The 24,426-nt window shown below is 41.7% G+C and overlaps 1 protein-coding gene across 1 annotated transcript in view; it reads right to left on the bottom strand.

Moving 5' to 3' along the window:
- Window positions 1–1,336: 1,336 nt before the first annotated feature.
- Window positions 1,337–24,426, bottom strand: part of DDAH1 (dimethylarginine dimethylaminohydrolase 1) — a 56,657-nt gene continuing 33,567 nt past the window's right edge. Inside the window, exons 2-6 of the mRNA XM_033000701.2 lie at window positions 21,709–21,808; window positions 20,468–20,541; window positions 19,738–19,857; window positions 6,443–6,586; window positions 1,337–6,008 (exon numbers count right to left, since the gene is read on the bottom strand). Coding sequence (XP_032856592.2) covers window positions 5,892–6,008; window positions 6,443–6,586; window positions 19,738–19,857; window positions 20,468–20,541; window positions 21,709–21,808 — 555 coding nt within the window. The 3' untranslated portion in view covers window positions 1,337–5,891. The remainder of the gene's footprint in view (window positions 6,009–6,442; window positions 6,587–19,737; window positions 19,858–20,467; window positions 20,542–21,708; window positions 21,809–24,426) is intronic.

The raw sequence follows: 24,426 nt of genomic DNA, 5'->3' as shown, positions 1-24,426 counted from the left end.
TTTCTCTCCCCCTGCCCTCATTGACCAACCCCTCTCCAGGCAGCCTGCCCTTACTGCGGAGCAGGGCCTCTACCTGGGAGCTTCGCGTGCTCCCATCCCAGTCTGCCGCCTGGTCCTTCCTCAAGGGCCTGGGTCCTGCCTCAGGACAACTCCTTTTTGGAGCTGGCAGGGCCCATCCCCCCCTCCCCCCGGAGCCCCTGTGAGAGCATACATCCAAGTGCAGAAGTCTCTACTTGCTGAAGTCATATTCTACACCTAAATTTTGCAAAGGGCACTCCATTTTAAATTACTATTATGCTTTTGTTGTTAAAGGTTTTGATATTCTATGAGGAACTTCTCAATATGGTAAGTGGGAATGGCTTGTGTAGTTCCTGTTATTTTTAATTATTGCCATTTAGTTAAATCAGTACTGCATCTAAGTATACTAGTATAAAAATCATACTTTTAACCAGTGTACAAAGGCCGTACATAGATCAGCCCTAGATCTTTCCTTGGTCCCTGTTTCTCCAACTAGAAGTGTATTAGATTATGGTTTGTTTAAAGTCCTATTACTAGCAAAGCTGTACAGTTTGCAAGTGATGTAATTCTTTCACCACAGTAGTGTTAATTTATGTTGGGTTTCTTAAAAAGTTGAAGCAACAATATTGAGGCCTTGGACAGTTGAATCTTGGACAGCCACACGGTGGCACTGAAGGCCCATGAGCACTTACATGTCCATGAAGCACCATCTCCTGAGATCGTTAATCCTAGTATCATCACCTAATGATATCAGAGCACAAGGGTAAAAGCAGAGATTAGCCCCACATGCACTATTTGTAGCACACAACAAATAGTATTTAGATACCAAATATGCAACCATCTGTCATGTTACCACAAAGCAATGTCTGAAATGTAGTCACCTCTCTTGACACCCTGGGGAAGAAAAGACACAAGAGCTTTGTGAATAATTTAACCATAACAGTCATGCCCCTAAACCTTTGTAGTTTCACCATTTTTAACTTACAATAAATACAGGAACTACTGAGAAAACACTGTACTACAGTAACATCTAATTAGTTATCTTGGACAATAATAAAATTTAGTCAAAACCATTGTAGCTAGAACACAAAGGTAATATCCCCTGTGTATACATTATGCTTAAATGTAAAGTCTAAAATCATGATTTGTTTTTAGAGAGTCAAGATTTCTTCTAACAAGGTTAAAGGTTTCAGCACTAGTATCTATAATTGGCTTTATTTGTAGGCATGTAACATGCTTCCAAATAAAACGATGGCATGAAACAGTAATAAATGCATATGCTTTCAGTTTCAAAACAAGAGGCAAAAACTACACAATGCACAGTACAACTGACACTTTATTCCTTCGTGATGGGGATATATAGCATTGAAACTGCAAGAGTCACAAAAAAAGAAAATAATCAAAGTGCAAGCCTCTATTAGAACAGATTATGGAATGTATTGATGTTTTTGGCACAAAAACTGGGAACTAGATACTGCAACAAGATTTTAAGTTTAATGAAATGTAACACTTCTGTGTTCAGTAGTCATATTTGTGCACTGCAGAACAATACAATGTAAAACAGTGACTAACACGATTCACATGCAACTCTATACAAGTTACATCGTACATCCAGTTAAAACTCTTCTGAAAATACATGTGAGGTCCAATGATATGTTGTTCACAATCACTTAACAAATACCATTCTTTAAACAGTCTTTATCTTTTCAGCTTCCTTACTGATAAAAGCAAAACCAGAGAATCTTAAATAGTAAATTATTTTTCCCAAATACTTCCATGTGAATGTTGATGTTTTCTATCAAAGTAATTTGGCTCTGACTTCATTGATATAATATATAAGAAGCTGAATCAAAATCAAAAGCTCATTTTTTCCCCATATTTCATCCCCAGTTTTCTGTCAACAAGCAGCATTCTGTGCACTGACTTTTTTGTTTTTAAAATTGGATGTAGTGTTTTCTATGAGCTCTGTACCTATATCACATGGAAATCACCAAAACAACAAAAATCAGAGCACAGCTTCATTTAGTGGTATCTATTGAAGACTGAAAAGGCATGGAAAAGACAAAAAATGCAGAAATGGAAGAATTCAAGTTTATCTTCAAAGGTACAGTATGCGTTCACATTTTCATTGCAGAGAGAGACACTGTATTCACATTCTGGTGAAGAAAGAAACCCACATATCACAGCTCTCCCTAAACTCTTAGCAAAGATAACATCATGAAAGATCTGTAATGCATAGTGTAGCTCTTTCATTTGAACTGAGCTAAACTGATTTCTCAAAGGAAAAAAACAAAACAAAACAAAAACCTTTCATGAGTAATTCAAGCCCCATGGCTGAGCTATTAACCACGAGAACTTCTGCACTGGCCTGCTGTGTCATAGAGCTTGACAGTTGTTACCAAGTATTTATGTGGGCAGTTATTAGTGTTCAGTGTCTCATCTCCTTTTTTGGTTTAGGATTTTATTTTATTGTTTATATTAATCAAGGATGATGATTTATATCAGGCATTTGAGAAATGTTCTGGTGACAAGATGTACAGGATGCCCATTAAATGCATATGTATCACAGCAGAAATGTCCTCACAACCGAATTCTTCATTTGGGCAACAGAAAAAATAGCAAACAGCAAGAACAAGAAGCATTTGGCGTGATTTTATTTTTTAGTACCATACTGCAAATGCACAAACCGAAGTGCTTTTAGTGTTTTTGCTTTATAATGCCAGAATAAAGAATAATGCTAAAAGCAGAGGGGTGAGGGCATTTCCACTAACCAGCTTAGGTAACTTCTGACATCAGGCTAAGATGTAATTTAGAGCATCTGTGTTAGGAGGCTATGAAACCTACTGAGAACAACAGAGAGAAAGCAGGTGTGATTTAGAGCACCTAAATTCCGTGCCTGAAGTTAGACAGTTTGGATGCAACTTGAAATCATCACCTGAGGGAATTCGGGTCCCTCAGCCACACCCTAGCTCTTTCTGTATACCAACCCTGGAGCCAAGGAAATCTAAATAGCAATAGGTGAAAAACCAACCCCTCTGTCAACACAGATGATTCTCAGCTCTAAGACCCTGTCTCCACCCCCGCCCCCCCCTTCCCCCCCACCTTGGGGAGCCTGGGGAATTCATGGTTACCTATTCTATTGCTTTCAGGGACACAAGATACAACAATTTCCACCACAACTGTTTCCCTTTTCTGGAGTAATCCTAAAGAAGAGGAGTCACCCTTGCCACTCTCTGGATCTATAGCTCCGGTTAACAGTCATCCTTCCAGCTCAGAAGTCATTGCTCAGAGCCAAACTGTACCCCTCAGCTTCTTCCTGCTCCTGGCACATACTCAATGAGGGAGTGAGTTTAGGATAGTCCACCATGGGTTGGGATACTTCGGAGTGAACAGCAAAGAGGGAGGATTACAGAAAAAGAAGACTTAAGTAGGAGAACCGAGGCAACATCACTTGGAGTTAAAAGAGAAAAGTGCTCATCATGCCATAAACTAGAAATGAGAATCTGAGGAAGAGACACAGACAGGTGAAAGGGAAGAGAGGGTAGAAGCAAAAAAAAAAAAAAAAAAAAACAAAACACACCGAAAACCCCCCACAGTGTTTGAGAGATAAATTGAATGGATATCCCAGAGTCTACCACTGTCCCGGTGTAGCTGGATGCTCTGGCTCCCTAGTGAGAGGAGGGAAGAGGGACTGAAGGACATGAGTGGGGGCCAGGCACCAGAAGGTGCATGGACAGGTTGGGGGGATTCTGCTCTGGCTTTCTACAGCTCCCATGGCTGCAGAGGTTTTTAAGAGAGTAGTGCTTGCCTCCAGAATGTCACAGTTAAATACCGCAGGGTCACTTTTTGGCACAAAATCTTTATTTAATGTAGTCATTTTAAAATGCAAGATGCTTTATCAGATATTTAAAAAGCACCGAGGGAAGGTAGAATAAGAGATTCCCCACTGCAATGTTTGCATCCTTAGAGCCTGGGTCAGGCTTTAATGATGGTGCATGGGAATGGAGGAGTCAAAGGGGAAACATTAGGAAAACCCTTTGGGACAGCACAGAGCCATAAAAACAGTACTTGTACTCACTGTTTGGCTGGCTAAAGACTTCCTTTGGGACATGCTCTCTTTTCACATACATTATAGTTGCTCATCATTGGTCTCTCCCTCATGATACCTTGTGTCATCACAACATACAGCATGCCCACAAAGCATCAGATGTATTCTGGAAGCTGCCAGGAGGTTTCCTCCTCATTAGACACTGAGATGAAGTGAAAGAGACGCTGAGGAGTACCAACGGATATGAGTACCTATGTTTCCTCCTGTATGACTGCACAAAAAAGCACACAGGTTTCCAAAGGATATCCAAGCGTGCGCTCAGTTAATACTGTTTGTTTTCCTGCAGACCACAATGCCTGAGCTCCCCTGCTCGCTTCCTACTGTACCTTAACTACATGCCACAAGTGGTTCAGGAAAGGTGGAGGAGATGTCTAGGAAGTTGGTAACATGTTCAGACTATTTGTCAGTCTCTGGAGAGTTCCCACTACTGCCTCTGTTTGGGAATTTCTCCATCCTTAGTTTACAAATGATTTAAAAAGCAGCATGTGAATACAATGGTGTATGCTTTACTTTACTGTGGTGAAAAAAAGTATGACTCAGTGGGTAAACATGTTGTGGAATTTGTTACAAAAATTATACTTGTTTTAACTGAATACCACAGCAAATACTTATGCAATTAAAAAAAAAAAAAAAAAAAGATTGTTATTGTTCCAAGGAAAACTGCCCCAAGGGCAGAGAAAATACAAATGCCAATCTTTCAGGAAAAAATAGCTTCCCTTATTCATGAGCATAATCCAGGAATAGCTGTCCTTCAACTCCTTCTATCACCCTTTTCTTTTGAATTTTGCTAGTAAATGGCCTCCAAAAGAGGAGAAAACAGAAAGGATACATGGAAATAAATGTAAGACGTAAACAAAGAGATTTTAACCCCCCCATATTTTAGGTTACTTTTGTAGGTTTAACTTTTCCAAAAGCATATGAGTCTTTCATTTTTGTGGTCCAGGTGCTCCCTGGGACCTGGCCTGTTTAAAAACTCCTATTCCATTCTCACCAAATTGTATGTCGCAGCATTAGCAGTAAACTGGGACCTGAATGTGCAGGATGTACCTTGTGTGGCTGCACTACTCTCTCTTTTTCTGCCATTCAAGTCTCCCTGGCAGATATTGCCCTTGAAAACTCCTGTTGGAGGAAGTGCTTTCCAAAGCTGCTACCTGGTGTCTGAAGCTGATTCCAGTCACAGCTCTACCCAGCAGCAGCAGCGTGATCTGGCCGAGACAGTGAACACAGTCCATTGCCCACTGCTCCAGCTGGCGTACAGAAAGCTTCCCTACCACACAAGATACAAAGCTCACGAGCCCACTGAGTTTTCTTCAGTCCCCAACCCCAATAACTTGTATCACTGAAAGTAAAGAAGACTAAGGAAGGAAAAAAAGATGCAGAGCAAGAAATCAAGAGAAAAAAGATAGAAGAGAACAGTGTATAGACAACAGAGGTGCTTGAAATGTTGAGAATTAGTTGGGTTTTTGTAAAATTTTCACAGATATGTTAAATCACTAGAGCTAGGGATTAGCCATTACAATTGTCTTCTGCTAGCCCATGGGACTAACATACTTCAGAGTTATGTGCCCCCCAGCAAACTCTACATCCACCTTAAATACCATCTGCAAGGACATAATAAAAATACACAAAGCAAAAAATTTGTAAACAAGGGTTAGTAGCACAGTGGTACAGTAGATTGTCAATAAAAACAATAAAAGTGTGGATACAGATTCATCTACCTTGTGTGTAACATTATTGCCAGTTACAAGGGAGGAACTCTGTAAACTCATAATTCTGAAGTTTTGTTAATAAGCACAGAGCAACAGGTGAGTGACCCATCTACTTTCTCGAGTTCTGTGTTGGCTATTGGGATCAGCATGTGGTCCTTCAGTTTTTCAAATACCTGTTTAGGAAAGAAAATGGAACAGAAATCATTGCACTTTATGCCCCTCTCTTTTCCCTTTTCTCTAACTATTTACAGAATGAACAGGCATGGATTTATCAGAGAGTGCTAAGCTGTCTTGTCATTTGTAATCAGCACTAACATTTACAGTGTACATGGCCTTCCGGCTACAGGATTCACGCACATCAATACTGCAGTCACAGAAACTGTTGCTACATCCAGTTACGCACAAGAAGCACCAGGGGCACAAGATACAGAGTAATTAAATCAGTAGTGGAGATGAGAACAGAGCCCCGGCCTCCCACCTTTCACCATCTGATATCTCCATGATGGATACAACAGCCCATTCCAGAAAGTATCCGATTTCAATTCCCACTGACTTCCCGGTGAGACCGGGATGCTGGGGGTCCAGGCACCCTCAGCAGGGCTCTCACCTTTGCACTCTCCGGGTACTCCTCAGGAGCTCGGTGCAGCAGGACATGGCCTTTGCTGGGAATGTTTAAGTAGATGCAGTTTGCTGCGGCATCATCGGGCACCGTCAGCTTGTCGTAGCGGTGGTCGCTCATCTGTTGCATGGTCTGCCAGGAGACACAAAGCACAGCTATTTAGACCAAACACATTAGCAGCCCCAACAAATGGGAGAACAGAACCTTCAAAAAATAGCTAAATGTGATTGCCAAGTCAGCCAAGGGCTATTTTGCTATGCAGCGAGTAAGGCGATCTGTTTTCATCTCTGCCCTTCAGGGAAGAATCTACTAACCCTAACTGAAATGAGCAGTAGAAAACCCTTGTGAAATGGTTCCTGCGAGCAGCAGGATTAAGCAGGCCACTCAGGAAGTGTCCTCTGTGGGGTCTTTTCCTCAAGGAACGCACACTGAGTACGCAAAACTCCTGCTCACATTGATGGAAACTATAGGTGCTCAGCACCTTCAAAAAAAGCAGCTATCATTCAATATTTATAAAATGAGCATGAATTAACACAAACAGGACAGGAACAGTTCCAAGCTTGGATATCAGCCCAATCTTAATTCTTTTCAAGGACCTCCTTTCTGCTTTCCAAGCAGTTACTCTTTCACTAAGCACCTGTGCTGGGGGGAGTGAGAAGGCACGTCTGTGCTAATCCTCGTTCCCAAGGGGACAACACAATAACCTCCTCGGAACACTAGAGCTGGTGAGTTTCAGAGGTTTGGTTATAAATATAGGGCTCATATACAAATTTGGATCCTGGCTGGAATTTCAGAGACAGAGACACTAAGCACACGAGAAGCCTGAGACCCCACATTCTGGATGAGGCTCAACTTTTTAATAAAGATGGGAAAAGCCTGGAGACAAGGCACCCGACTCCCCATTGTACCGTTCCAGCTTTACATCAGCTTCACCCTGACAGAGACTGAGAATAACACAGAAGTGAACAAAGCTCTAAGTCAGAAACTTTGGTCCTACTGAAAACCTAAGCAAATGCAAGCATTTCAGTTTCTCTCCTAGCCCCGTTATGCTCCCACATACATTGCAAAGATGCAAACAGAAAGAAAAGGCTTTTTTTCATCTTTAAAATACCCACACTAATATTATCTTAAAAACAAACTGGTATTCTGTTAACAAAATTTTTCAACTGAATTCCCTTCTCAGGGAAACACCACAGAATTACATTGCACAGCAGAGAGCAGACTTTAATTTTAGTCACAGTTAGGTTTATTGCTAATTTATTTGCAAGGTCATTAATTTGTACTACTCATTCATAAAAAAAATACTATAATTCATTTCTATATAATAAGGATCTACAACATATTGGGAAGCAACAAAGCAACTCACGCTTGCACACACCTACAGTAATTCCTTTATAGGTTTAGATAAATTTTTCATGTTGTAGCCTGAGTCATCCACATCCCACAGAGAACATGAAATTCACAACCAAGAATGCCATGCATTCTTGAGGAAGTGTTATCAGATTGTCATTTCTTGTTCATTTTGAAGTTATGAAACTCTTCCAAGTTCCCAAGGTCACATCTACCTCCATAAAAGGTTAATGTGTTTTTCTGGGGAAAAAATCCTTGCACCTTTACTTCACCGGATATATTTTTATTACTGTGCTTACCATGGTTGACTTTCCTATGTATAATTTGTTTCTGTTACGTTGCCAAGATATATTTTATTATGCTTTCCTTGATGTTGCAGACATCTAGCAGCAGGTGACATGCTCGCACACAGTGCAACTCTTCTCCCTGGTAACCAGAGCCAGCAGACTCATCCTCTACCTGCAGCTTCTCTTTTCTCCCCTACATAATATTTTTAAGTCTCAATTAAGGAAACATATTTATTAAATCTGCACTAAAATATAGAGGAAAAGCCACCGTGCCTGGATTTCACTCAGCTTCCAACAGTCATGCTTTCTCCAGTCCTTGTTGGTAACAGAATCCTGATATTGTAGGTTTTCTGTAGGAACAGCTCATTCATCAGAAATATATTGTGAATCACTGTGAAACATTTCCATATGAAATTACAAATGAATTCTTAAACAGAAGGCTTATGCAAAGTGCTGAAGTGAGAACAGCAGCAGCAAACAGAAATGAAAAACAAGTGGCAGGGCTCTAGCTGTGCCTCAGGAACCTGCTTTGGGAAGCTTGGGAGACGATGGCAAGGGCACGTCAGGAGGATTATTTTCAAGAGCAAATAGCATATAAGTGGTGGCTGAATTATTTCAGAAACAAATGAGAAAAAATGAGTGGGAAAGTGAGATAGATGAGGCAGCACAGGAGTTTGAGTACACAGCCGCAACAGTGGGAATGGGATCTCAGCTAGCTTGAAGAACACCACAAAGAAAGCGTTTATTTATAACGGGAGGTTTGGTAATACAAGGTTACTCTCTTCCCTGGCTATTAAGAAGGAAATCATGTTTGCAAGCTTTTGTCACTGTTACAACTACGCATGTATGTTGGAGTAAAATCTCAAAAGCCACTTTCTTGAGAGAGCGCCTAGGCAATAAGAACCAAATCTGCCCCATAGGGAGGTTCTGGATGCAGCAGAAACACACCAATACAACGCAATCTGGTTATTTTAAAGACCCATGGGGTTTTCCATATTTCTATTATGCCAAGCCACTGAGCACATATGCCTAGCCAGATAGGACTCTAGGGCAGAGAAAAAGATAAAAGCAAGGTCCTTTGATTGTTATTTTCTATCGGATACACCCTCAAAATATCTATTTTTTTTGGAAATGACAAGTTTATGAAGACTATAGGACTCGCACAATGTGTTTGCAGAGGGCTGGCTTTCTGCCCACAAATGTCGTATGACCATCTACACTAAGGGCCAGGCATTTCCCGCATGCCTAGTTTTTCTGGGAATTTTCTTCAGCCTGAAGAGGGTAATTTTCATTGCGCATTCTCTCAGCCCTTAGTCATGCTTTCCTTACATTGAAGTCATTCGCATAGCCTAAAATGCCTTTTCTATAGTTTTTTTTTTTTTTTTTTACAGTGTGTCCTCAGACAACTGAGGTAATGGATAAGCTAAATAATCCTAAATATGAAGCAGCATTATGCATGAAGGAAAAATGCGTATGTGTTTAGGGCCTATTATCACTGACAGAGTTAAGATGACTGCATGCACTTTTAAAACAGGCCAAACCTAGTTACAAATTTTCCCTCTCCATGAGGAAGGCCCCAGTCTGAGCCCTGCCGCCATCTGGGAGCTACTCGCATCCAGATTGCTGCAGGACAAACAGCACCAAATCCACCACACCTGCAACATGCCCTTGTATCTCCAACACCCCACAAGCAAAACCAAACACAGTGAATGTTCCTCTTGCTAACATGGCAATGAACACTACACTTAAAAATGCCCATGTCAAGTTGATAGAGAAGCAGAAGCACAGATTTTCAGGGTTTGATTTTTGTTTTGATTAGCCCCTGCTCCCCTGGTCCCCAACATTTAAAAGGAAAAATCGTACCGTGGCAAGGCCAAGTCAAATGCATGCAACCCTACACCCACAGGATCATTCCCTCACCAGACTTCAGCTACCCTTTCCTAAGTCCTTCAAGTCACATTATTCTTAAAAGAAAACTATTCACTTCAAACTATTTACAATAATTTTTCCATCCCATCTCTTTTCCTTCTTTCTAAGCACATTAAAGTTTGTCCTGTTCTACACTGATGCTTAAGCAACATTTGGCCTGGGGTACAGAGCAAACGAATATTTTAATCCAAGAGATTGTAAATTGTGAGAAGATTAAGATACCTCAAGATTTTTCCTACAACGATTAAAATTAAATATTTTTGTGGTGCAGGACAACTAACACTGATGAGAAGAGTAACTGAGCAATACGCAGCCAGAAGTCACATCCCCCCAGGTTGCCTGGGAGTTTGGAAGGACAGCATGCTTCTTGTCTGCTTGGAGGAAGGACCACTTGTCTGGGAAGAACGTCATGCTGATGCCCTTACACACTTAGGGCAAAAGATGAGGACAGGCACCTGGCCAGTACATTGGCATGTGGAGGGAAGATTGACAGAGAAAGGTAAATTATTGCTTGCTACCTGGAAAATAATAGTGATACCAAGCCTCTAATTTTTTAATGCTTGCAGAACCTGGAAGAGCTTCTTTTTTTAATGCTGCATGATGGGGTTCTCCAGCCCCATGTGAGAGGTGACAATATCCCACTTCTGGATCCTAAGACAGGGAATGAAGGTGACCGAGATTTGGTGTGTGGTGCCCAGGAACCTCAACTCATCAGCTGTCATACAGAGCAATATGACCTACAGCACTGCCCCAGGAGTCTGTCCAGTTCACTTTTGAACCTGTCGCAAGGTAGCTTCAGAGTTCAGACACATATTGTGTGAGGAAGCATTTCTTTTCCTTTCTTTCTTGAACTTGCCCTTTGCCTTTAGAGCTTCCCTGGTTCTTTCACTGGAAGGTACAGGGAACAATTGATCTCCAGTCACCTTTTCCACATCATTCCTGATTTTATAGGCACCTATAATCCCATTTTAGTTTTCTCTTTTCCAGGTTATAGTCACAGCTAGCTTAGTTTGTCTCCCTGGGCAAGCTGTTCCCGGTATCTGTCCATCCTTATTGCACTTTTCAGATTCTTTCCAGTTCTCCTCTACCTTTTTTGGAATGAAGAAATTGTGCATACAAAGTGCACAACAGCCAACATGAAAATGCACCACAGCTTTAATCAGTGGCATAATGATGTTCTCCATTTGGTTTTCAGCTGAGTTGGCAATTTCAACAAGCCCAGGATCCTATTTCTGTGGTAATCATCAGTCAGAGCACATTATTTCATATGTGATGTTCACATTGTCACTCTCCCTGTTCCTGATACACATCACTTTATACTTATCTACACTGAATTTCATTAATTGTTTTATTGCTCTGTCTCTATTAAGTTCCCTCATCACTTCTTCATATTTGGACAGACAATTGCCACTGGAGAGAGAAAGCAGCAGCCCTAGGGTTCAACACAAGGAAGTGCAGGACAGAGTGGGGCTGGCAATGCCACAGGTCCACCCACCTGGGTGCAGGCACTCAGCCTACCATACAAACCATGCTACTCAACAGCTTCTCAGAGTTTCCTTGAAATACAGCAGTGCCAACAGTGACCGTAAACAGCTGGCCAGGCTGACCAGAGAGGACAGAATAGCAGAGCTGGAAAAGCCAGTGATCTTGCTTGAATGTCAAGATCTACCAAGAGTGCCACCCCCAAAATACAGACAGGTAGGAGAGACAACAGCGGGGTAGACTCAGTATGAAAGGGACAAGACAGCCACTCTGGGCAGCACAAATCACAGTAGAATGATCTAAGGCTTCTTGTCGGGTACTGAATACCCTGCTAGAGATAGAAGATAGGACAGGATAGCATAGAGCCTATGGATGCAAACTGCATTCGAGACTTATTTGAAACCAGCGATGTCCCAGTCTGCCATGGTCAAGACGCCAAATTTCTTAGCCCATACACAGCCAGAGCATTTCTTTAATTTCCACCTGCCACCCACGCTCTCAGCAGCTGGGTTTTGGGCTTCTCCTCCCTGCTGCACCCTCACAGTCATATTTTCCAAAAGGCAGAGTTCTTTAAGCAACCTCTCCCACCCCGCTCCTCGGCTTTTCCTGGCGCGGGACACCTTTTGCGTCACCGCAGACGTGATGGGTACCACATGCTGTTTGCATGTACACCTGTGTGCTCTGCCCCTCCGAGCCACCTCGTGTCACGGCCACGCTGTCACCTGCCTGCCAGCTCTGCCCAAGGACCGCTGCAAAGGGAAACCACAGCCTGAGGAGGGGAAAAGGAAACAGCTTATGTGTGGTGTTGCTTTCAGTCAAGAAGGCAAGAGGACGAACATCCTGTCTTTTGGAACAAGAACCCAGGGAGAGAATAGTCAAAGAAAAAAAGAGAAGCAGAGGAATAGAAACATGAGTCCCCATTTACGCAAGTCAAATGACATCTCACTCAGCCTCTGACCCAGCTCCTGTGGCTGACAGCCTTACTGGTGACAACAAATATGTATTGAAAAGGACACTTCCCTCGCCCTTAAAAAAAAAGACTAGTACAACAATCTCTATTCTATAAATATATACTTTTGAGTCTGTATCTTCCAAAAGACTAGATTCTTCTGCATATATGCAGACTGAACAGCACTGACACTCAGTTAAGCACAGTATGTTTATTACAACATTTATCTTTTAATTAAAGAAAAACATAGGTAGTTTCCTTTTTAAAGTAGCAGGTCATCTGGTACTCAGTAAAGATCTGTATTCTCTGAGATGTACACCCTTAATGCATAAAAGTAATGGAAAATCAGAAGGAGCTAAAGGAAAGTGCACAGAATTTTAGAAACTGACTGATTTTCTTATCTATAGGGCTGAGAGCAGCAAAGTCTAATTTTTTAATTTTTAAGGGAAAGTTGTCAATTGTTCTGTGGATTTCAGTAACCTTCCTTTGTTGCTGCATTACAGAAAAGTCAGCATTCATCTGCACTTTCTGCTAATTCCCTACCTGATGTCATCCTCTTTGGGTTATTAATATTACTAATCATTTCCACAGCAACCCATTGTGATATCGTAAATAGAGGATTATGACTTCATGTAGGGAATAAGCAGAGGCACAAATGATGAATTCTTAAGGAAGGAGAGATAATGTTTTCGTGCAAACTTGTGCATTACTAGAAAAGACAGACACTATACAGACCAGAGGAGGAGCAGATTTAGCTGAGCCTTTTCTTGTTGCCCAGGGGTATGGCTGCTTTCTAAGAACACCAAATTTTCCCTTAGGTGTCCACTCTGGAGATGCTTCTGTGGCAGAGCTGGGTACCCCTCAGCTTTATGCAGGCACTATAACCCTGCTCTCATGCAAGGAAACAGTACTTGGCTTTTTAAAGCTGGCACACCGCAGAGACTTCAGTTATACAAGATGGAATAAGAACAAAAGGCATTTAATCACAGGAATGGGGGCAACTGCCAAAGCTAGAACAACTCCTTGCACCCAAGTCTTTAAAAGCACTGCTCTGATCATAGCTTTGGATACAGACCAAGGGCTAGTTACCCAAAAGAGACTTATTTCTGTTTTAACCTTAAGATGTGGTTTTGATAAGCCTCCCTTGACCTCTGTCAAAACAGCTGCATTTGCAATAGTGGCCTTCAGGGAATAACTTAGGGGATGAATGAGCAGCTGGACTCCCAATAGAAGACATTGAATGGGAGAACCAAGAACAAGTCCAGCCTTTTACTGAAAGTGCTAAAAAAAAAAAAAAAAAAGGGTATTTGCTGAAGTCATTGTATTGTACTACTATACATATTCCTATACACTCCTGACCATAATGAAATCCCATCAACCGATGAGGTTGGATGCCGGGATACCAAGGATGAGCTCACAAGTACAGATGTCACCACTGCCCCGGGTCCTGTTGGGGCAGGTCTGTCCAGGGGACATGAGAGGTTACAAGTTCAGCTGCGTTACCTGCTCTGCCTTGCACCCTGCTTGGCAATGCCACTCAGCCCTGACATCTGCCACAGCGCCTCTGTAATTAACATCCATTCCTCTGAATCGACCAACTAAAATCCCAGACGTTTCACATGCAACTCCATTATCCTGTGCCCTGGAGGGAATACCCCAGGCATCAAGCTCAGGCCATATGGTGGGCTGAGTGAGTGTGCTCCACAACGCAGCCCTCACCAGAGGCACCATACCGGGATTCCTACCTTTCTTCCAGGTCCTCTGCTCCCTTCTGAGATCCACCAGCAATCACCTGGCATTACCCCAGAGCAGTGAGTTCACTCCAAGCCTTTCTCTACCAGTCCCATGGGGAGACCCTGGGGCCCATCCTTTGGAGAGTGCCTGACATCAGAGCCTACCCAATGGACAACTTCATTTCCCAACGCGTGACAGAACAACTTTATTAGCAGGCACCTGCTACAAATACAATTTGTACTGCTTGCAAGGAAATAGTTGAGCTTGCCAAAACTGGGAACCACACACGTAACCCTCAGATCCTTTGGGACTGCTAGTGAGTTATCGAAAGGGTGACAGAGAATGGTTTGGCCATAGACAAAGCTGCTTAAACCAGGGACTGTTTCCACCATCATCTGCTACTGTCCAAGTCTTCACTCATCACAGAAAGAAGAGAGGATCTGTGCTCTGTACCAAGCAACACAAACAGCCAAAGGACAGAAATGCAGATTTTCGGGATTTAGTATAGAGTGAGAGAGTACAGAAAGGAGCACGTAACAGATGCTGTGTCACCCCATCATCATCTTGCCTAGTGTTTGCCTTTGCAGCAGCAACCTGAACTGGATTACGTCCCAGGCCAGTTTCTGCTCTTCTGCTCTCCCAGCAAGACCCCAGGGCTGTCCCTCTCTGTGGAAGAAGCAGTGCAGAGCATTTGCCTGCAGCACTGCCCCAGCACCTCCCTATGCCAGGGCTGGCACTGTCAGAGCCCGAATTCATCCTCATTCACACTCATGGTAAATGTCAGCAACTCCAACAGTGCAGGATCAGAACCCAAAGGTGACATGTTTGGAGGAAATCCTGGCCTCACTGAGGGAACAGAAAAATAATCCCTGGCTTTACTGGCTCAACAGCCATGGCCAATGTTCAACTACGGAATTACGCATACAGAATTACTGAACAGGATTAACTATAAGAAGGAATTAAATGCATGCTGAAAACAGCAGAGGGAAGTTAAAGTTTCAGCTGTGATAGCCACTACAGGCCCTAGTATATTCTGCAGTTAATTTGTCTCTCTCTCTCACCCAGTTTCCTCAAGTGCCACTTTTCAGCTGCAGTCCAAATAAATATTCTGTATTTGCCAGAGCCTGAAGAGGATTTCACAGTTAAAATGTCACTTCTGATTTATTATCTGCTTCTAGCATGTGCTCTATAATCCTAAACTCTATGCACTCATTTCCTAACTCACTTGCAGCACTTTACATCATGCACACCGCACTAAACTCACGATCAATTGCACTCTGCCATATGTGAGCACCAGATGCAACTTCTTTTTCAATTTTTAAAGTAAGGATACATGAGTTGCATCAGTAAAAGAAATCAAGAAAAATTTCTCTTTCAAACAAGATTGCTAGCAGGAAGATAAATCCTATTTTAAATATAAAATGTTAGCATAGCATGATGTAGCATTTCACTTGTTGCCTAACAAGACATGCTACAGAATGAAAACGACTCAACTATGAGAGATGGTTAAAGACAGCTTAATCATCTTGCTTGTACGATTGCATTTCCAGACATGAAAAATGGCAACAACAAAGGACAGGTTTGAAATAACATTCTAACACAATAAAGGAGTGGCATGCTGGGCTCTGCCAGGCAAATGACTTGGTGGAAGCTCAGGAGACCGTACTGCCACAGACTGCGATGGGTAACGACAGGAGCAGTGGACAGCACCACTACAACTCAGTCAATGTGGTGAAATCCAGGGAGGAGCTTTTAATTCTGAATATCAGTGCCTCATAGAGATCCTCTTGCAATTGCATTTCCACAAGACTGCAGGAAGCTGATTACCAACTTAAATTTTTTTCTTCAGAAGCAAGTGAACAAATACAAAGGAATCACTGAGGTCAAAAAGAAAGAATTCAAACATTAGAAGAAACTAGTGATAAGGAGCACTGACAACTCTGTCATTTCCAAGACAGAGACTTTGCCTATTTGTTTTCCAATAATTTGACGGAAGAGATTGGAAGAATAGCTAGAGGTTCCCCAGGATGAGCGTGGAGCCAGATCCAACACACTGAGCAAGAAACACACTCTGGGTAACTTCATATGTTGTTCTGACTGTGACATGGTTGCCTGATGTAATCTGTCAGCTCACTAGGAGCACGAGAAGGGCACATGCTGCAGCACAAAACCACTGCTCTGGGCCAGAGTCCCTAACCTTGGCTGGCAGGGTGCAAGCAAACACTACCCTCACACACATATAAACGCACTGCTAAACGTCTGATGCAGAGAAACACACTGAAAACTGACATAGTTGATTTATTTTTTAAAAGATATCTACCAACAATCAGACTGCTAGATTATCTTGTTAATTACCACCTTATTTAAAAAATGTATCTGCTTTTTATTGTACCTTGATTAATGCTGGTGTTTACTTGACAGCTAGTTACCAGCAACATTTAATCAGCTTATCCAAAAAATATTTTTGGCTACAATAGCTAAATTGATGCACTGCAACACGATTAGCTGAGCTGTGCAAGAGGCTTTAATCAAACTGATGAGTTCTCAGATTAGTCCTGGCTCAAGTTCAAATCGCAGCTCTGAGCAACCAGTATTGTACTTGAATTTTGCTCATGTTTATAAACACTCTATACAAGTGTACGGCTGTCTGGATATCTGCAAACTTCATCAGGCTGATGCTCATGATGCATTTTGAATTTAAGCCTGAATACTTGGGATAGTGCATATTCCACAGGGAAAGATGCAGGGCACTTTCCATCCCAGACAAAATCAATCTCACAGCACCAGGAATATCAGATCTTTACAGACAAAATAATTTCTCATAAGCTCCTCAGGGGAGAAGACATGGGTGATAAGATGGGAATGTGCTTCCAGAGCTTCATGTAGTGATTTCTAATAAGACACTCATTTTGACAGCTTGTTCAAATGAATGAGCAAACTTAAAGCCATTCCAAACTATGTGGGAAGTCGAGGGACCATCCTCTTGTTTAAGAGCTCTGCTAAACTCATGCAGAACAATCAGGCTGCTATCCTATTCCCTTAATTGCTGCCAGGCTGCAAGCTTAAGCCAGCCAGGACTGCACTTTCCTGGCCTCCATAATTCAACCCATGTCCAGCAGGGGAGATTCTTAGATTTGAAATGTTGGTTTTATCTTAGCTGGGGACTGAGACATTTTAAATCTTGAACTGTCACAAGATAAAAGAGGGAAAAAAAAAAGCCAACCACCAAATCTCTGCCGAGCTCTGATAGTAAAAATGATGCTACTGGGAAATGAAAAAGTCCTAGGATTATGCCCATGAGGAAAATGGTATGAGATATGAAAAGCAAATGTGCAATGAAATATGGCAGCTTGGCAGTAAGGACAAGAAGTCTCTCAGGCCTCCATCTTGCAAATATTTAAGGATGTTTTAAAGTAATAAATATCACTAGCTTACTGAAGTGGAGGTGGTGTACAAGACATGCAGGTTGGGTTCCTAAGCAATTTGGGGGCCAGGGCTGTTGATTGCAGAGTTACATACTATTTCTGTTGTAAATGTTCTGCCTGGAACAGATTCATATCAGTAGCCTTGGGCACCAATAGTGGTGCTGTTCTTAAAAATAATTCATGCTTTAGAATCAGGGCAAGAGATACAAGTCAGGTTGCATAAGTTGCATTTAAACTGAACAGATTTCAAAGAGCTTTCTCACTAGTACAGCAGAGCTATCTCCACCCCTCCTCATTTATTGTAAGGGACACACAGCTGGCTTCCTCCATGCATGAGTGATCAAGTTGCATAAAGGAGGCTTCTGGAAAGCCTCTACTCAGGTTCTTACTTATTGGCAAAAGAATCAGTATAATTATAAGCTGAAAAGTTAGGACTTGCTGCCACCACTGAAAAGTAAATTGTGGTTAAACATTTTGTCCTGGGTTCAGCTGGGATAGAGTTAATTTTCACAAGAAGCTGGGAGGGGACACAGCCAAGACAGCTGACTGGAATGAGCCAAGGGGATATTTGATACCATATGACTTAGGGTATATAATTCATGCTTAGGATATAAACTGGGGGAGCTGGCCAAAGGACTAGGAGGGATCTTAGGTTGGGAACCTAATGGCATCAGGTTCCAAGTGGTGAACAACTGCATCGTGTGTCACTCTCTTCATATACTCTATTATTATTATTTCTCTCCTCGTGTTGTCCTATTAAACTGCCCTTATCTAAACCCGTGGGTTTTTACATTTTTCCTTCAATTCTCCTCTGCATCCCACTGGTGGTGGGGATAAGTGAGCAAGTAGCCATGTGCTGCTTAGTTGCTGGCTGGGCCTAAACCACGACACCTTTAAAGGCAAGTCCTGATAAAAATGCGTAAGACACTTGCTGTAATGCTTTCAGACATGCTCTGGCTTACCTGCAGCTCAAAACAAAGTGTGCAGGATAGTAGATTCTAATTTATCAAGAGGGACAAACTCCATCAAGTTTCAGTTCAGGTAAAGTCTCAGTGGCACTTTGCTGTTTCAGTGCTCCAGTCAAAGTTTCTGCTGCAAAGCATCAGTGCCTGCAGCTGTGTTACCATGCAGGAGCAGTGATGCTGATCTCTCAGGTGAGTTGTCTCATTGTTTATATGCATAATGAGATTCATGGCCTCAGGTGTCTCTGTGCCCACATCTTTGAAAAAGCTTGATTTGGTAGATTTGCTCTGAACACACCCAGCAGGCCGCAAAGCCACTGAGCCCAGTGCAAACCACAGCAGCTATAAACATTTCCAATTGAGGACGATGGTGTAGTACAGCTATGACCTGCTATGCAGGGATTACTCATTTTCATGTCTGCCAGAGAAGAGACACCCAGATTCACCAGGCTTCTTGGCCCGAGGGTTCAAACCCACAACTTGCCCTTTAAAGGAAGATGTTCAGAGACTCAAATTATCAGCCAGGCTGGGGTGAGACTACTCTCCCTTCTTTCTGTTGAAGCCATGCTGTTACGAGTCCCTCATGGGACTAGAAAGGAAAAAGTGTGACCAGGAAGAAACTTGATTTTGCAGCCAGGTGATGGAGGAAGAAGAGATGAGGAGTCCTGGTCTCTGGTCCTTGCAGCTGGAGTTACTTACTGATTTTATCCAGGAAGCCTACGCTGCAAAATGTGTACACAGGTCACCTCTGCAACAGGGAGCAGACCCCTCTGCCTCCTTCATGTCAAAACTTCTACTTCCCCTCTGGCAATTTTAAAAGCCACATTCTCTCATGGCAACACCTGAAGTAAATATCTCCACTGGTCTGATGATATCTCCTTCCTCCCTCCTATCACCAAGTTATGACCTTTTTTGTCAACAAAGCTGTAAGTAATAGCCTTTATAATCCATGTATTTCCTGAAGATAGCTAAAGCTAAATTAACATCACTGTTCTCTTGCCTGATAAAAACATTCTTTATGGTTTGCACATACAGGAGATGCTGAGATGTGCCAATTTCTTCTTTCATTGATCTATACCTACTTTAAAATTCCAGCATCCCTGAGCGAGATTAAAACCAAAAATCCCAAGTTTGTTGTTTAGAAAATTTTCTTTATGTGCTTTACCTTGAGGGCTTTCTGTGCAGCTTCACTTGATCCAATAGCAATCAAGTTTGGTCCAGCCATGCTGCAAAAGCTCTTCAGATGCAAAGAATCATGAACAGGGACTGTGGAGACCGCATAATCCTATATGGGAAGCAAAGAACGGTTGCTATAAATACTTTTAAATTGTCCTAGTTCCATAATTATATTGAGACATTCCATAATTAATTTTGCTCTCTGCAAATTAACAATAGCAACATATCCCAGGGTACAGTGTCAACTGTTTAAGTACGACATACCCCTCTGGACCAGCCTGTCTTGTCTGTTGCACTGGAGTAAAATCCAGAACATGTTTCAAACACTACTATTGTTGCAACTGCAAAGAAATACATTAAAATGCATAATTAAACAGTATGTACATAAAATCTCTCAAGGAACCAGCAATACAAACGCATTGCTAATACATGAGAACATTAAGAATGTGGGTGTTGATATGCTCTCAAATAATAACAGCCTCCCACTATCCAAGTTACTTTCATGTAGTGATCTCACATTTCAGATTCAACTTCAGCATCTGTCACTTTACAGGATGCTCAAACCTTTTCAGTAACTTGTATCCTTTTTTTTTTTTTTTTCTTTTAAATAAGTCCTAAATAAAACACCTGATTATGTCAAACATCTTGGCCCGTATAATTTTAAATTTGTTCAGTGGGCGATAGCTTATATTTCATATGGTAGTAATGAATCTACAAACCTTAAACGTGTCAGCCAGAATTTCTGCACCACGTTGATTTGTCCGCCTGGAAAGACCCACAAAAAATTCTCTTCCTGGAATGAAAAAAAATGAAGGGCAAAACAATTACAGCATTTTTTTTTTCCCCAAGCCATCCAAAAAAATCACCACATCAGCTCCTTCATCAGAACATACACATTTTAAACCAGGACAGCTTTAGAGACATTTTGAAGCAATCTTTTATGAATATAATTTTCTATCTTTTTTTTCTCAAGTTGAGTAGTAAAACTGAAAATTCAGCACAGAATAATGCAACCTGTAATTGCAAGCTGATAATTAAAGCAATTATCTTCTTCCAGAAGACACATTTCACCAGAAGCATAAATAGCTTCCTCTTCTAAAGCTCTGCAATGGTCACTGAGTCAGGAAAGAGAACAGCTGGGCTGGATTAGTACAGCACTGATTGACCATTTCCCTCTCCCTCTGAGATTTCCTCTGGTCTCAAAGGCACTCAGCAGCCACTGGATCCTCCAGCTCCAGAGGAAATCAGTGCTGGATCTGCACTGCCTTAGAAAGGCCTTCCTTCCCGGTCTGCCTCTTTTGAGACCCTTCTTTCCCCTTGGTGAGCTAAGGCAAGCAGCCAGTCTACTGTGATGCTGATCGAAATAAACAGGCTCATTCAGCAGAGGCAGGGAGCAAGCGTGTGTGCAGCCGATGTGAGAAAATGCCTAATGGGTTTAATGACATAAAAAACACAGTCAGTATCTTCATCTTTGAAGTCAACCATGCATATAAGTTGTCTAGCACATGACATCTGGCAGGCAACTCTACCACTTCCTCCATAAACTAAAAATGCACTTTTTGCATTTGATTCATTGAACTAGTGACAATTGTCTGCATCAAGCTTTTACAAGTCCTGAAAATTAGACTTGTGAACGTAGCTGCTTGTAATAAGAAATATGAAACAACTGCAGACAGTTGACTACTGAAAGCATTTTTCTTATTGGCACTTTACAAGCTAAAATAAAATTTGTATGCACAGTGCTGCTCTTTGTACTGTGTGTACTGCTACTTCATTTATTCAGGCATTAGGTAGGACATCAAGGGTTGCACTGAAAACTCATTTCTCAGCTACCTTCATGACATTTAGTAAACAACTGATTTAACAAACTGCACGAATGACATTTAATTATACAGATGACATAACACGCGGTCTTCGAGGCAGTAAGAATCTGTAAACGGCAAATTCATTACCACTATACCTGTAAATAAGACATCTCCACCATCCAACGTTGCGTTTTCGTCTACCATCTCTACTATATTGAGGTTGAGACTTTCTAGTACTCTCTTCACAGCTTCAACCTGTTTAAAAGGAAGTTGTTTAAAATATATTGTACCATTCAAAAACTTAAAAAAACTACCACAAATACATTTTGTTAAGAAGAATTAAAGTCCTTTAACATGCCTTTAGCAAGGCAGATGGCACTGTCCCTGCCCATTGCACTTCCCTAACTCTCTCCAGAGACCTTTGTGGTCTGGAGGAAAGGGATGTCAAGCAGCAGTGATCAGGCTCTTGCCTTTGCATGGGAATCATGCAGCATGCAGGAGAGACAGACGAGGAGTCCAAAACACGTTAAGTCTGGTCCCTCTGCACAGTAATATCCTCTCTTGCAAACCCTGTCCCTTGGACTTGAGCAGGAAGAAACACCAGCAGAGAAGTGATGTTCTCTCCTTCCACACTGCTCCGACACAAGACGTGGCTCTACCAGCCACAGAGGTGGCTGCTCTACCCCAAGTCCCTCTTCAGACAGGGGAAAAAAAATAATCCCCATATAAGTAAATGTTCATTTTCTTTACAGTTTTGAAACTTTACTGAGCACCGGTTCTCCTTGCATGTTTGAGCTGCCTTGCTACAGAATCACAAGACCCTTCATGTCCTTGCATATCCCATTAGTCATTTATCTATTTAATATAATATCTATTTAATGTGATAAATTAAGCATTTCTAGAAGAAACATAGGAAACTAAAGTAGGTGACATGGTACTTGTCTTCCAGCACTATATATCAACAGAAGCAACTCTAGCATCCCTACTTGCGGGCTCTGTTCCAGGCTTTGAAGATATTTATATGATACTCAAGATGGTTTTCCCCAACAGTTGAGCTCATTTTAGCTTATGAAACCAAATTTAAACAAATAAAATGACTACCATATAAATAGCTGGATCTTTTTTCCACGATGGGTGTTAATGGATTCAAGTCTATGTTTCAATGTTTTGCAGGGTTTTTAAGCAACCAGCAGAAATTCCTAGAGTTTTTATTGGAAAGTGCTGTTCACGCGTCTGGTGACATATGCTAGGAATATCTTTCAATATCCATTGCTTGTGTAAAATAAAAGTCTCAAGTTACTGTTTGTTTTCTATGGGCAACACTGGGAACTTCATTCAGCAGAAGTTAAAAAAGGAGCACAAACTGAGATGGAGAAGATCAGAAGGAAGTCAACATTATTAAAAAGGCAACTGGAAGGAAAAAAACTTGTAAATACAGGATTCTGGAAAAACAAACCCCAAAACTGATAGCCCATTTGGTTTTGCATATAGCTGAGCTTCCTGCACTGAAACAGGCTCACATTACTCCTACCACATCACCTTTAAAGCCATCCCTGCAACAGTCCTGAGTAGGGTCTCCAATGTAGCATGTCCCCAGTATGTGTTTGACACACGACCATTTTGGAAGCAGCCCACTGCCTCATTCAAAGTTTGGGTTAGTATGTGCTAAAGTCCACATAAGTAGCTTGAGTCTGTATCCTCATCACTGGAAAAGGGAATCAAGATCTTAGCTCCATCCTTAAGCCTTCCCACATCAGGAAGGACTGTGCCACTTTGCAACAGAGGTCCTATCCTGGAGAGAAAGCACGGTGCAATCTCTAGCTAAGGAGGGACAAGTGACTGTTATCCTCAAGTAATAAGTTAAAAGTAGGGATGCAGCAAAGGGGTTTGATTTTATAAAGCCCTCTATCCTCCTCACATTTTATTCTTCCCAAACAACTGATATCCATTTTTCTGAAGTGTGGAGTCTTAACACATACTGGTGAGATTTTGCAATGAATGAAAGGCTAATTCACAGAGCTAGCTTTGATGTATGAACAAATAACCACCTCTTACTTTTTTTTCCAGGAGAAAACTGAAAAAAAAGTGGATGGAGAAAGTCTTCTGTGAAGCCACAGTTACCCAGGAGATACCACTAAAATACACAAAGTATTTCGACGTGACCTCGTTACAAGCATATGCACTATGAAGACGACTTACTGCTTGCTTTTTTTGTAAGTAGCCAAGAGGAGAAGTCACCTTCCCTCACTTTATCTCCTTTATTTGAAAACTAAAATCCCAGGTAGTCAGAATTGTAGCACACAAAGGAAACACTCATCTGTATCCTTTAAGATTTCTGTATCATATTATTGCAGGTCAGCTTAAGGTTTGTAACATGATATTAGGTTTTATTGTACATGTACCCATTAGTACATCAGTTGAGTGTTAAAGCTTGTATGCTTTGTGTAGTGATATTTTTTCTAATAAGCACATTCCTGGTGTGAGATGGGATGTGTCTAATCCATAGCAAAGCAGATTGAGAGACAATGGGCTCCAGCCAACTCAGCTCTGTTTCAAGGAAAGAGGACAATAACTGCATTTGACGTTTATAAGAATCTAATTTCCTCGTGCTTTAAAAATGGAGCTCATTACCATCCGGACTGGTGCCTTCTACCAATTACTGTAACTGATGTGTGGGGAATTTTCCTCCTCTATATTAGTATTTGATGCACTCTAAACAGAGGCTGCTTCCTAAATTATTTACTGGTATTCTGTGCACTAATCATATTATGGGATTTACATTATTGACAGTAAGAAGGAAATTATCTTTTCAAAAGACAGTGGAAACAGGGAAATGATTTTGCGAGCCATGGGCTCACCCCTGCTAAGAGCAG

The sequence above is a fragment of the Tyto alba genome, unplaced genomic scaffold, assembly GCF_018691265.1.
Source record: "Tyto alba isolate M040663 unplaced genomic scaffold, T.alba_DEE_v4.0 Super-Scaffold_1000006, whole genome shotgun sequence".
Taxonomy (NCBI): Eukaryota; Metazoa; Chordata; class Aves; order Strigiformes; family Tytonidae; genus Tyto; species Tyto alba.
The sequence above is the reverse complement of the archived record's forward strand: the minus strand, read 5'-3'. Positions and strand labels throughout refer to the sequence as shown.